We start from the raw sequence: 15,061 nt of genomic DNA, 5'->3' as shown, positions 1-15,061 counted from the left end.
CTTAGAATCTGTGGGCAAAAATCTTAACCAATACTTCGGTTTCAACATTTAATAATGAGATTAGCCTGTAAGGGGAGCAAAGCTCTGGTGGTTTTCCAAGCTCACGTATTGGTACTGGTGTTGCCATACTTAAATCCTTTTGAAGGATAGCTTCCTGAAGTGCATCTAGAAATATATTTAACCCATGGGCCATTAGCTTTGTAGACAATCTTTTGAAAAGCACACTGGAAGTTCATTGGGAATGATCCATTATTTCGTCCTCCAACAGCACAAATCCAGCAGTCAGCAGGACTCTCACACAGTGTTTAGCACTTTCCTTTTTGCTTACTCTTGCTACCAACTTGCTTCCTTTTTATCCAAATGCGCACATCCACCTCTGTCTGCTCACAAGTTCTCGTTCTCTCACAGTAGCAGCTGCTACCGGAGGGGAGTGGTGGGGCGGGGGGCCAATGGGAAAAAAAAAAAAGAAAACACTTACCTGGGCTGGCCGGCCGCCGCCTCTCCTCGGTCGTCTTCCTTCTTCCTGACTCCGCCGGCAGCAGGAACAGGAAGCACCCACCCAGGATCCCCATAGCCAATCACAACGCTGCAATGCAGCATTGTGATGGGTCTTAGCGCCGTGGATCAGCGCTCAGATGAGGAATGGAAGGCTTTGCATGTTCCTCACCAGGCTGTGTAATGCAGCCTGGCAGGGAAGATGCAAAGTGCGCATGACTGTTTGGCTGGCCCGAGAGGGCCAGTCAAGCAGTCAGGCCCACTTGAGGAGTGCTAAACTGCAGTGATAATAACAATACGTTATTATCATTGTATTTATCCTTTTGAGCAGTGGGGCAACGCCTCTCCGCCATAGTGGAGGAGCCGCCACTGCTCTCTCAGCTACCCATTGGCTAAGGTCTAAATTCACTGACGTCATCTCAGCTTTTTCCATCATCTCTCACATTCTTTGTGATTCATTCTTTTACAAATTAGACTTGACTATGCATCATCCTGTATCACTCTTATATACTTCCCAAAGTATCACACACCCTCACTTTCTATGTAGCACTAATCTGTCATCTCTAGCAGTGTGTTTTTGTATTAGAGCTTCATCTGTAAACTACCATGTGTCATGTTTCCACTCTTCCCTTCTGCAGGTGTAAGAGGGAGTGGTAGGTGTTTTCTTGTGCGAAAAAAAGATGTGTTACTGAAACTGTGGCCTGTGCCCTCAAATGTGAAGAAATAGTCTAGTCCAGAAAAAGAATTATGGCCCAGGTGTACAAAATGTTTTTACGGTTACACACAGTGATTAATAAAGTTTTTGATCGTAAATAATTTTAGCTTGTCCAAACCCTGTATTATGAGTCAGTAAATTATTACAAACTCCTAAAAAGGATTTGTGACTCCATATGAAATCACTATTTGAAAGCCGCATGTTGTAGAGGTCCCCTTCCAGATACAATTATTTAGGTCATGTCAACGTTTTACTGCCAAACTGATGTTAAAAATTGAAATCAGGTTGAAAATGTACAAACTCTCGAGTTGGGGTGGTAAGCCATTCACAAAGGGGAAGGGGTCCCTATGGTACCCCTTCTGCTTTGAGAATTAAAAAAAAGGTTTGTTGGGGGAATGGGCTGTGGTTCAGAGGTGCATTGCACACTCTCAAACTTTTTTTTTTAAGCAAACCAGTTTCCTTCAAGGAAAATGGGCTGCATTAAAGAAAAAGTTTACTTTATTTAAACTCGATCACAGACATTGTGGTCTGCTGACCCCTGGACTCCACCACCCCTGTGATGACAGTCAGTAGGAGTAAGATGCAATTTCCAACCTTCCTAATTTTCATGAGGCACATCAGATCTCAACCCACTGCAAATGAGAATTTTTCAAACCAACCTATTACTACATAGGTCGGTGTGCAGAATTCCACACTGATTGCAAAAATACTGCTCGCAATTGCGACCAGTGTTTTGTACTTCAGGCTCTATGTGCCTTACATTAGAAAGAATATTGTGCTTCATCCCTGTGTGCAGTAGTAAACAGTATTTGTCTCTCAGGTTAGGTTAGTTTTAGGGAGAAGTGCAATATCAACCACAGGTGTACTAATGATTGACTTACCATTGTTCTCTTTATTTTGTTGCCTAGTCCATTCTCATTCCAAGATAACACTTTGAAGTGGTGTTTACTTTGCGGCATCCATCCATACTGCAAAATAACCCTTTATCAAAGGCCAGATTCATATTGATTACACTCCTCCTCCCTCTATGCTGTTTGACCTGCAGACAACAGAACCAGTAACTCTCCCCAAATCATCCTCCCTTACACTGTTGCACTGTGCATTTAGAACTTCCTGCTACAAAAGTGCACATAGTCCCTGTCATTTTAACATTTTAACATTTTCAGCAGAATGTTGTCACTTGTAACCGAAACTCTGATCAACTATTCAGTGGCAGGAACTTCATTGATGCCCTCCAGTCAGATTTTTTTGCACTGCACCAAAAGTTGTTTGTAGGTAAAGTTAACCATTCAACCGTAGTCCTCTATGAATGTATGCTTACCACAATATTATCAGAATTTTTGAAAGGACATGTCATTCCATGACATTGTTAGAACACCCTTACACCAGATCATATCTCGCTCAACCATATGACATCATTGTTTTTCAGTGTTCATGCTTGCTTGTTCACCTTTGTGACAGCTTGGGTGGCTGTATTGATGGGTACGTTAGGGTCCTCGCCCACTAGCTGCACAACATTTAGTGTGCTACAGTTTCTGTCTTTTTCCATGTCCTCCCAAGACCCCCCTTTTCCTTGACAACAGACAGGATGCTAGATCAGTACCTATTTTTCCACTTCTATCCAGCTAGGCGGCCTGTTCAGGGACGGTCTGTGTTCCTTTTGAGCACCAACTCCAGGCAGTCCCAAATGTCATCAGAAAACCCTAAGTGCCCGGCTTGATCATTGAAAAAGATCCTTGAATGTGCTAGAAAAATATCATGTACTTTATTCTTGTATCTCTCAACACTCTTTACAGATCCAAGCTTCTGTGTCTTGGTACAGCTTAGTAAAATTTGGGAAACAGTAGTATAAATGAAGAGGTATTTAAAGAGCGCAACTGCTGCTTAAGAAGAGGCGTCCTGGTGCTTGTGCAAGTCATTGTCAAGCAGGATCGTCTGTAATAGCTTTCCAAACAGCACTTTTTACAACTGTGCCTTGAACAGGCATTTGATGGGGATGGCACAGAGGGAGGGTGGGAGAGCCTCCAGAAGCCGGGAGCTAGAACAGGGAAGGACGTGCCCCCCCATCTGGCTTTGCGGAATCTGGGAATGCACCGCAGGTTGTGGTTAGAAGAGCTGAGTGCCCTTGCAGGAGAGTAGTGTTTCAGCTTGTCTTGAATGTATCTAGGGCCATGCTTTTAAAGTGCTATGTGGGTGATCATAAGTGTTTTTAATTTAATCCTAGACTTGATTGGGAGCCAGTGTAGCTTTTTGAGCCCTTGTCTAATAGATTGATGTTTGGGGATTTTCAGGATGACCTTAGTCACAAAAAGAAGATCTCCTTTGGATCTACACACTTCACCAACCAATAATCCACACAGACCTCACAATAATAGGGTGAGAATGGACATCAAGAATGTTATCAAAGAAACAATGTAAGAAAAAATTACACAAATTTATTCAAAAATCACAAATAGTCACATATATCACAAAATATAAAATGTTACACAGATATTAATAAAAAACTGACAATATCCAGAATATATACAAAGTAAATAAAATATTCATTAAAAGTTTTCAGGGCCCAATGGCAAGTAAAATCAAAAATACATAAATGATCATACAACACAATGCATTTGCAAATTAGGAACAAAAAAAGAACAAATTAATCCTATTAAAACAAGGAAATCGCCAAATCAAAGATTCTTCAGTTGTAACCACAATGAATAATGATCCAAATGTATATGTCAAAAAACCATTGTCATCATAGATTTTACAAAATCTATGACGACAATGCTTTTTTGACATATACATTTGGATCATTATTCATTGTGGTTACAACTGAAGAATCTTTGATTTGGCGATTTCCTTGTTTTAATAGGATTAATTTGTCCTTTTTTTGTTCCCAATTTGCAAATGCATTGTGTTGTATGATCATTTATGTATTTTTGATTTTACTTGCCATTGGGCCCTGAAAACTTTTAATGAATATTTTATTTACTTTGTATAAATTCTGGATATTGTCAGTTTTTTATTAATATCTGTGTAACATTTTATATTTTGTGATATATGTGACTATTTGTGATTTTTGAATAAATTTGTGTAATTTTTTCCTACATTGTTTCTTTGATAACATTCTTGATGTCCATTCTCACCCTATTATTGTGAGGTCTGTGTGGATTATTGGTTGGTGAAGTGTGTAGATCCAAAGGAGATCTTCTTTTTGTGACTAAGGTCGTTTTTGGTGCCCCTCTCCTTTGGTCTAGGGGTCCTTCTCTCTTTGTTATAAAAAAAAAATATATTCAGGATGAGCCTAGATGCAGCATTTTATGCTCACTGCAGTCGCGACAGCATATTCAAGGGGGCTCCTAGATAAAGTACGTTGGTGTATTCTAACCTGGAGGTAATAAGCACCTTTACAATCCCTGTGCAAGTGTCTAGGGGAAGAACTTTCTTAAAGATTTTAGCAGACCAAAGCAAATAGCTGTGGTGGCCTTAAAGTCGGGTTTGAAGGAAAGTGCAGTGTCCATCAATGGCATTATTATGGAATCAGGCTCCCACAGATCTCACTGCCTGCAAAATAGCATTTCTGCTCCAACAGTTCAGGAGGCGTGTGAAAATTACACTCGGAGAGACCCTGTTTTGGCAGAGTGAACAGTGCACAGTGGGCACGCTCAACTGAAAAGAAAACGGTTTGGGAAATTTCATGATTAAGTCCTTCAGAAAAAGCTCAACACATTGCCCTTCCTACTTTTGTAGAACTCCCACTATGTGTAAATGTTTGCAGTGGTCTTCTGTGTCCTGTACTGTCATGTCTGTTATGTAGACTCCCTCTTTAAGCGTGTAACCATATCTCTCGGGCACTTCACATCAGCAGAGGCTTGCACCTTGCTCGCTGTTTCTGGAAAATTCGATCTCAGTGCATTTATATCAGTTCCTAATCTTTATTTTTGACAGCAGTTTTGTGTCATTGATTGCCCACCAACCTTCATACAGTAAAAGCTAGGAGAATGCAGTAATAAGGCCTGACATTGGTCTTGAGGGAGGATGGAGATTTTGAAAGTTTTACAAATAAGCCATCAAAAGAAGCATATTTATCGAACATGCTTTGTTGCTATAAAACCCAGTGGGCTTATCATGCCCTTCGGTGCAGCCAGAGTGTCACGTCACCCAAGGCCAGAGTGCAAAGATGTCCACTTGATTACTCAGTTGCCCCCGCAATTCCAAGAATGGCCTTGTAACCAATCCAATTAGTGCCAAGCAGGCATCTCTTCTTTTATCTAGAGGATGATGTTGGTAATAGAAGGTCACTGGCAAGGCCCTACACCAAGTATCCACTACCACCTGCCAGGGCGACCGACCCAATTCCACAAGAGCAGGTTCCTTTTCTGAGGTGGTTTCATTTCATATCATTCTCATCTGCAGCCTAGCCACAAACTATGGCTGCTTCAGGTCCTTTGACATGCCCTTGTGAGCATTTTCATATGTCCCTCACTGTTGTGCACATCTACTCTTCGAGCTACTGGCCAACTTCTCAGATACCAGATGTTCCAACCAGCTATTGTCTGCAGGGGATTATCATCACCACCACCACCACTTCTCCCCCACTCAGATCCTTTCTTCCTACTAGCGGTGTATTCCTTTGGGCCTCCACCGCAGACTGCACCTGGCTGGCCCTACTTTTAGTCATCAACAGGCAGTGCCATGCTGCACCTCCCTGGTTTCAGCCCAAAGCTTCTTGCAACCTGAAAGAGTGTGGGAAGAGTGGGGCCTCTCACAACCAGTGATATACTTCCCTTCCCTAGAGGTAGAGAAATTCCAGGCCCAACAAAGACAGTACCATAAAGTTGTACACCACCCACCCCCCTCAAGTTGGTAGAACTGGCACAGATCAGGTTGAAGATTATATTTAGGCAGCAACAGCTCATGTGTACAGCAGCTCCTCTAGTTACTCACCATATTTTTCAGCATCCAGTCCACACCCTGCATGAGGCTTTCTTTTTAATGCATTCTTTGTGCTATCCCTGGATGCAGAATACTTATTTGTTCTTTATTTTAACTCGTGTTCTGCTAGATACAATGTACAATTGAAAATAATGCATCTATCAACATATAAGTTCTTTCTAGTTTGGAATATAGCAAATTTATCACATTTTTTTCATCTTTTTGATGGTTATAATATAAATCGTTAGAACCACTGTTTCATATTCCTGCTCTGGCCTGTTGTGTCGTATTTATTTGGTTATAACGTACTTCTGCTTGTTATGGTATTGCTTTAATAAATGTAGATTTTTATCATATCAGAGAGGCTCACAGACCTACTGGTTAGCAGCAGACATCGCCATTCTCTTTTCCTTTCTGTGTTTGTCATTGTTGGAATCGGTGTTGTGGTCAATACGTATTTAAGTTGGTATGTATATTTTTTTGTCTATTCCTAAGGTGTGAGGCAGTCCATCAACAACATTGAACAGCAAGGAAGCAGCTTGGAGATGATGCACACTTTTAATGATTGTGAGCAGAGCTTCAATAACAATTTAGATTTTATCAACCATCCCACAATCTACAAGGAAATGAAAGGATTTTCAATCACGGACTGTGCTAGAGGCTTTAGTCAAACCTCCAAAGATAAAGGAAATTACACAGGACATAGATCAGAACCGTGGTCTGAATGTAGAGACAGTTACAGCGAATCAACAAACATTAATGTGCACCCGAAAACACACACTGAATTGAAACTGTGTATATGTAGTCAATGTGGAATTTGTTTTAGCAAGCAAAAAAGCATTAACCCACATTTGAGAACTAACAATGAAGAAGAACAGAATACATGCTGGGAATGTGAGAAGAGTTTGCTCCAATCAACAACAAACCTTAAAAGTCATGGAGAAGTTGTGGTAGAGAATCCTTATATATGTAATGAATGTGGTAAACGTTTCCTAGAGCCACATTTGCTAACAGCGCATCAGCAACTACACACTGCAGATAAACCCTATGTATGTAATGAATGTGGAAAGAACTTCAAGCAATTACAGACATTGACAGAGCATCAACAAATACATTCAGGAGATAGGTCATACATCTGTAATGAATGTGGAAAGACCTACCAGCAGCTACAGGCATTGTTGGCACATCAAAGATTACATGCAGGAGAGAGGCCCTACATATGCAGTGAATGTGGAAAAAGTTTTGCTAAGAAACAAGCCCTGGTAATACATCAGCGAATACATACCGGAGAGAAGCCACATACATGTAGAATATGCGGAAAGAATTTCAGACAGTTACCACACCTTATCACACATCAGAGAATGCACACAGGAGAGAAACCCTGTATTTGTAACATATGCCAGAAGAGGTTCTTTGATTCTTCAACTCTAAAGCGGCATCAACAAATTCACACACGAGAGAACCAATAAACATGTAGCAATTATGCAAAAGCTTTAACAAGTCAAAAGGATGAATGCTTAGCACAATCATAACACCATTCAGGCTATTGTTTGCGTGGCTATATCACCCTCACACACTGCAGACAAACATACACAGTTCTAACTTTAACTAATTAAAGGTACACTCAAGGAAACTGTCTTGAAGTCACAAATGAGGAAAGAGGATATCCTACTAGTCTAAACTTCTAGAAATAAGACTTTATTAGAGAGCAATACACTGGAAACAGTAATTAACCTATGCAAAGATGACCTCTTTATAAACTACAAAATACACTCTGAGCATATCATAGTTAAGTGCCAGTGCTCTAAGGGGGCCATAGCTGAGCCCCTGCAAAGAGATAAATTGACTTTGAAAGAGGGACTCTCTATTTTCGTCTTTCACCACCTGAAGAAAAACAAAAACACTGCCACAGAGAAATGTCACCGTGTTGATGGCCCTCATATTTTATCTTCAGCATATTGTGATAGAGTCCGAACTAGATGTGAAGTGTACTGGACAACATCTGTTGGCGGGCATTGTGCTACCTACTCATCAAGACCAGTGAATCGCCCACCGAATTGGGGTCCCAATGAGCACTCACTGATTGAAATCAACCTGTTTTTGAGCACGCCTCATATTTTCAGCTATGGGACTAAAGATAGATGAAATTGCGAGGTCTTTTTTCAGAGTCTTAGGGTGTTAGTTGATTCCTGAACAGTATCTGTGGTGTCTACTGCAGTTTATCCTTGGTATTTCAAGGTCTAAGATATTATTTAATTCCAATTGAATAACCATGTTATCAGCTTGGTACACATGACAATTCAACTGTTGTTATAGCGAGAAGTCAATGCACTGCTTACTTTTATATTTGCCGTTTCAGGTGTTTTATAGCATATGGGTAAGGGTATTGATGGTATATGAACTGTCATATAAGTATCTTGCTGCCTTCTGATTTGAGTTATTCTTTGTCCAGAAAATTCTCTGTTTAGGATCAAATTTACCTGCATCAGGCCATGCCATTACTTACAACAGCCACGTCTCTTGATAGGACCTCAATTAAGCTTCTTAGGCCTCACCACTTGTACAGCCCCTCCCCTTACAACTGTTTCAACCCATTTAAAGCACTTGTTATGCCACTCTGAAAATGTATCTTTAGATATAAGATGTACACTGAGGTGTCAGTGGTGATATATTGTGTCTAGAGCGAAACCAGTTGTATATAAATTGAGCTCTTGCCTAAACTCAAAATCTATTTGCTGTTTTAAAGGTTAAATGCTGAAGTCTGCAAAATGAATAAAGGCAACCCCGGTGATAAACCAAGCTTGATGGTGGGTATCCTTAGTCTGCAGTTGTTTTTCACACTAACTGGTTTTCCATAGGTTCATTTGAAGCAGTGAGCATTGTCGATATGACTCAGACAATAGCAGTTTCGACAACATGCTTGACAATTGTTTACACAAAGCAGTAACTACTGTAGTTGATTTTTGGCATATAGACACACACCCTAACCATATGTAGATTAAAGTTTTAAACATAACACATTTTAATTTTCAGATCTTGATGCAAAGAGGTGTCAGGCGATATTAACTTTTGAAGTATGAGTTGACTAAACCGTAGTTCCTGGAGACCGCTGCTTTAACCCAAATGCTGCAGCACGTAAAACACAAACATGTAACTAGGTGTAGAGCCGGGAAAGGGTCTGCTGAGCTAAGAAAGGTGGTTAAATAATATCCAAGTCTTTCATATTATTACAGTTCGGAATACGAAATATAGAGTTCTTTATAAATGGACGAGGTGCAATAATTCCACAAAGACTCCTACTTTTATAACAGAACCAAAATAACTTTTACATATTGAGCTACGAGATTTAACCACTGATGCCCTTAATGGGAATAACAAGACAGTGTAAAAGTCATTTTGCTTACAGAAATAATATTTGCATTGATTAGCAACTTATTTTAGACTCCTCTTAACCAAGGCTGAGACACTGTAGAATACTCTTATATTTAGAACATATGGTGTGTACTGTCATCAGTTATAAATAGTTTACTAAATCTACCCTCAAATCCACAATGTTTCACTTCAAAGATATGTAAGTAATTAAATGTAGCTGCAGACCTCAAAGCTGCCGAATGCAAGATGATGCTTCAAGACTTGAAACCAACTTGCAACAACTTGTTGCTTTTCTTTTGCACAATGTGGAGATTATTATAACCAGCGCAAATATTTTGTAGATGAGCTTTGCTTCACTGCATAAAAGATTAAACTTCTGAAGGGGTCTTGTGTTTTTTCTCTGTTGCAATGGTTACCACCAGAGAGTCACAAAATGTAGAAAAAAGAAATTGGCATGGAGGAAATGATATCTCTATCCACTAAATCATAGGTAACATCATATTACCCTATCAATAGTACACCGTCCTATTGTTATTCATGAAAACCTCATTCCAAAAACTGTACACATACCACAGATATATTTTCTGAAAAAATGCATCATTGTTTTTGTTTTTGTTTTAAAACATACAAACATTTATATACAAAAACATTTACATCACAGACAAACACAAACCAAATTCATTATTTACCTATACCCACTTGATAAAAAAATAATCAGTGTTTACAGACTAAATCAAGGCAATACACTGTAAGGTAGTCCTCTATGCATACGAGGTTACTACACCTCTAAATACCTAATTTCAAGTGTGCTTAAACCATAAGAAATATTATTGATTCCAGGCAGACTCCTCTCGTCAAAAACTGTGGACGCAGACGCGTTTCGGCCCTCACTTTCATCTGGGCAAGGGTAAGGGAACCAACCTAAATAAATCCCAAAATATAACATTTGTATAAAACAGGGTCACTGTCCCTATAGTCACGCATGGCATGCTGGGCACAAATTGTGTGGGGAGACGTCTCACTGAAAAGGTAGAGATGAAATCATGCAGGGTAAGGATTAACAACACCTCAACTGCTAGGTGACCGACCTAAGTGACTACAAAGTATACCACTTCCAACGGGCCCACGTGCACCAGGGTCAAAAAGAGACAGAGTAATGTGTCACAGATGTGTGAAAGTAAGAAAAAATGTATATGTCACACATAATGCACTCACGTGAAGCAAACAATGATTAATAACTGTAAGCTTCTTGGCAACTCACTGTCCTGTGGCAAGTTCCAATGGACCAAACCACTGGTTCCATCACCTATAAGTTGCAGTAGAAACTTGTCGCTGATGGATATCATATCCCAATGAGGTACCGTCTACTACACAAAGTTGTACAAACAATAATGTCCCTACATACCTTTAAATGGAGGTAACGGGCAGTCTGTTGTTTTATGTAGTATTATCACTGGTCACATGTTCTATTATGTACGCGGGAATTTTCCTCTCTAAAAAAGTGAAAGAGTTGCCTCAGTGTTAACTATCACAAGCGGTAATAGAGGAGCATGCATAGAACTACACATGCTCGTACGCTTACCTCTATTTGTTGCCTCGGGTTGAAATGCCAAACGTGGCACGCTTATTCCTGGTGATGATAAACTTTTTTAGTGTCAAGCCTTCCTCACTATGGACACAGTAAAAGACAGAAAAAATGGCATCAGTCACCGTACTTAAAAAAATGCTCATACTCCTTGCTCGCATAAATCTAAAGCCATTCTGCTCTCACCTATACTCGCTGCCATCAATCAGAACGGTACCATTAACCTTCGGTCCATGCTCGAAACAAATCAGCCGGAGCTTCAAAAGAAATTCTGTCGCGTTTGAATTTCATGGGAAGACCCAGGGACCCACGTGATCATGACGTAGTCAGAAACGTAAACAACGACGAAGGACTATTCACTGAGTAAATGGTGTCCTAGAGACTGCGTGTTGCCTACTGCACCAAAGTAAACGAAGGACTAAAATCAACAACAACAGATCAACACCCTGCGATCCGGTGGTTGGTCCAAGAAACCCCATCTATGAGTGAAATTCTATAAACTATAAACGGGGACATCTCTCCAATTCATGTAGCCAGCGTGAAAAAATTGACTCACAATCTGCTCTGTAATCCATCTTCATATAAACAAAAGTATGCATATCAATAATACAAAGAGTTGTAATTGCGATGTGCATACAAAATGTCAAATAATAAAATAAACAATCAATCAGTGTGTGTCATAAAGATTACCCGGTTAAATACATATGTACATTGAATACACCTCAAACTCTCCCATAGGTACCCATATTAACTAGGGAATCAATTGTTATCAACAATATCTGTTAGTACAGATGCCCATTACTTAAATCAATGCCCAAATGTCATCACGTTCATTCAGACCATTTGTTGCTGTGTGATATTTTTCAATCATGCGAGCCTCAAGTTGGTTGAGGTTTGTCTGTAGACTTATTTTATTCCGTGATTTCACCACCAACAAAACAGACCAACTAATATCGTTCTCATTATGAATACATTCTGCAAAGTGTTGCACCAACGGCGCCCCCTGTGTCCTACAGCATATTCGAGATTTATGTTGTAGCAACCTCATTTTGACAGCTTGTGTGGTCTGCCCGATGTAAACCTTACCGAACGGGCATGTCAAAGAATACATTACATTTTTCGTGTTGCAATTTGAAAAGCTGTATTGGATATGTTTTTTATTATTCAACATGACAAATTTTGAGTCATTAGTATATGGACAGGCAGCACACTTATTGCACCTAAAGTGACCACGACAGGTGGAAGACCCAACATACTTCTCAAATCTTTCTTTAGTTGTTGTGTGCGTGAAGCCTTCACTAGATGTTGGTGTAGGTTTTTTCCTTTACGGAACGAAAAGAGGGGCTTTGTGATATACAAATGTTTTACCAACCTCCAGTTCCGCAAAATGATTTGCTTCTCTTTATTTGCCTTTGGGTTATATGTAAGAACACATGTCATTTGGTTAAACTCCTGTTTGTTCCCTGGAGTCAATAGATTTTCTCGTGGGGTAAACCATGCTCGTTTAAGTGCTGCTCTAACCAGCTTCCTAGGGTAGGCTCTGTTACATAACTTTTGTTGTAAAATCTCTGCATTGTTGAAGTAATCAATTTTATTAGAACAATTTCGCCGAATTCTTAAAAACTGCTCGTATGGCAAGTTTTCCTTAAGAGTTCTAGGGTTTCCACTGGTAAATTGCAGCAAAGTGTTGCGATCAGTGGGCTTGGTGTAAAGGCTTACCTCTGGGCTCCCATTGTTGTTAATTATCCATACATCTAAAAAGTTTATTTTGGTTTCACTCGAGGATATGGAAAAGTTAAGCTCTTGCGAACGTGAGTTTAGCCAGATAGGAAATTGTTCAAGGGATTGCTGATTCCCGGTCCATATCATAAAAATATAGTCGATAAATTGCACCCACCGTGTGATGTGCGATTTAAAGGGGGTGGCGTCATGCAAATGAATCTCTATTCATGCTATTCCCTCAGACATGACAAGCTCCTGAAAAAGACCAGTGGAGACAGTATCATCATAGACAGTAACAAAGCTATTCTGCCATTAATCCGTTTTTTGTGTTAAATAGGCCACTTTTCCCCAAAAACAGATAAAGCGTCCCTCCCTTTGTCACCGTAGCTCTAGACATCTTACACATACTTTCACCAGTTGGCAACTTCATTATGAATATAGTTCTATGCAGTCAGTCTACAAACACCTGCAAGTGTGGCAGTTGTCTAACTAGACTACTAGTAGAATGCATCCAATAAAATCAGATGTTCCTTTCCTGAAGAGTCTTACACCAGCTTCTTGAAAACAAGGAAATAGTTTCAAGATGCTCTGCCTAGTTTACAGAAGGGTGGACTTACTAATAATTAAGAGCACTGATTGGTTATTATGAAATTCATTTACTTGCTACACCACAAAGGTCTTAGGTCATAGTCAGCGTACTTGAAATCCAGTACTGTGCCAGGATTAGCAGTATTGGGCATTTCTCCAGGGTCGGATAGCACAAGTGGAACAAACTCCTGATTTCCCCAGTAGAAAGTAGAAGATTGAATGTGCATCTTAGACTCATGAGAGGGAGGATTGAGAAAGACCACCAGGTCGAGAGATAGAGATTCCTTAATGCTGGCACCATGTTTTATATTCATTTACAGCCATGGTTTAACCGTTCTGTTACTGCTCATTTGACCAATGTACCTTTGCTTCGTTGTTAAGCAAAATTGTTAACCTGATATTATAAAACTTTAATCAGGTGTGGAATTCTCACATGAGATACATACATAAGTAGCAATATGTTAAAAACCCAGTGCCAGAGACAGGCATATACGTATTGGTTTAGTTAGTAACTTTGGCGAAGAAATGCACAATATTGCCTCAAGGTACCATGCTCCAGTAAAGAGTTTAATTTCAACCATGACGATAGTATTCTGAGACACAGGAAGGATTTGAAACACCTATGCTCTTAATTTCAGGACATTGATATTCAGGTCAGCTGGTATATGATCTCAAGAACTGCGGTCGCACCTGAGTGCTAGGGAAAAGCAATCATTTATATAAAGTACAGAGGAACCTACTCATAGTGATTCCGTCAGAATATCTTTCTGAAATGCCTCATTGATAGATCCTACTAAAATCAAATGCAAAGTGACTTGCAAGTGGTAATAGGAGAAACACAATTTGTACGGAACATATTTATATCTGTGTGTGTGTGTGTGTACAAATAAATATGTTTCTATATAACTTAGTCGATCACTAGCAATTACTTATCAACTTCAGGAGGGAAGTTCATGATATTCATGCAAAAAAACACTTTTGGAGTTACTTATAAGACATTGCCAGAACTCGGGGATACCTTCTGAGAACCAAATTGGCATGCCCACTTTAACCACAAATTTGTGCATGACAGATTTACTTTAAATTGTTTGAGCCAGCAAACGTTAAAGGTGGGCTGGGTGAGAAAAATACACTTTTTTTTTGTTTACTTCCACTGAGATGTTTACTTACCTGTAGCTCAAAAGCAACGTAAGCAATGTACTGGTTTTAAGATCTTAATATGAATACGTTTCTATTTTGTGAGAATGTACAATTGGTTTAAATTCTTTTGCTATATTCGATTATTTGCAAATAAAATTATCTTCTGAGCAAAGTGTTGGTTTTGCATTTGTCAGAACTTGTAGGATAGGAGTGTAAAAATATGAGTAGAGCAATTCCAACTTGATAAATCTTCACAAAAATGGCCTCCGGAGGCAGTGCTTGCTTTTGCCATTTAGATTGAATTTGGCTAATTTTGTTATACTTCACACAAGAGGTCTTGCTGAATTCATCTAATCCATATTAAGTGATATTTTCCAAACAAATATCAGTTTTGATGTATCTGTTGCTGTGTTCTATACACTGTGAACAGCGGAAGGATCAATTCAGGATTCTGCTCACATTTGGTTCTGAGGTCTTCTAATGTGGCTCAGTGGCTGGGAGGAACTCGTGAGTATCGACCA

General features: G+C 39.6%; 2 protein-coding genes across 2 annotated transcripts in view; one reads left to right on the top strand and one right to left on the bottom strand.

The window, feature by feature from the left end:
- The window catches only part of LOC146861884 (uncharacterized), a 349,732-nt gene extending 338,389 nt beyond the window's left edge, over positions 1-11,343 (bottom strand). The window contains exons 1-3 of the mRNA XM_085641061.1: positions 11,277-11,343; positions 11,088-11,174; positions 10,911-10,998 (exon numbers count right to left, since the gene is read on the bottom strand). The gene's annotated coding sequence lies outside the window, so the exon portion shown is untranslated. The remainder of the gene's footprint in view (positions 1-10,910; positions 10,999-11,087; positions 11,175-11,276) is intronic.
- The window catches only part of LOC146861883 (uncharacterized), a 92,859-nt gene extending 78,147 nt beyond the window's left edge, over positions 1-14,712 (top strand). Inside the window, exon 9 of the mRNA XM_085641056.1 lies at positions 6,629-14,712. Within this exon, the coding sequence (XP_085497182.1) occupies positions 6,629-7,602 (974 nt within the window). The 3' untranslated portion in view covers positions 7,603-14,712. The remainder of the gene's footprint in view (positions 1-6,628) is intronic.
- Positions 14,713-15,061: the final 349 nt, after the last annotated feature.

The sequence above is a fragment of the Triturus cristatus genome, chromosome 2_2 (genome assembly GCF_964204655.1).
Source record: "Triturus cristatus chromosome 2_2, aTriCri1.1, whole genome shotgun sequence".
Classification (NCBI taxonomy): domain Eukaryota; kingdom Metazoa; phylum Chordata; class Amphibia; order Caudata; family Salamandridae; genus Triturus; species Triturus cristatus.
This window is presented reverse-complemented; position numbering and strand designations above follow the sequence as displayed.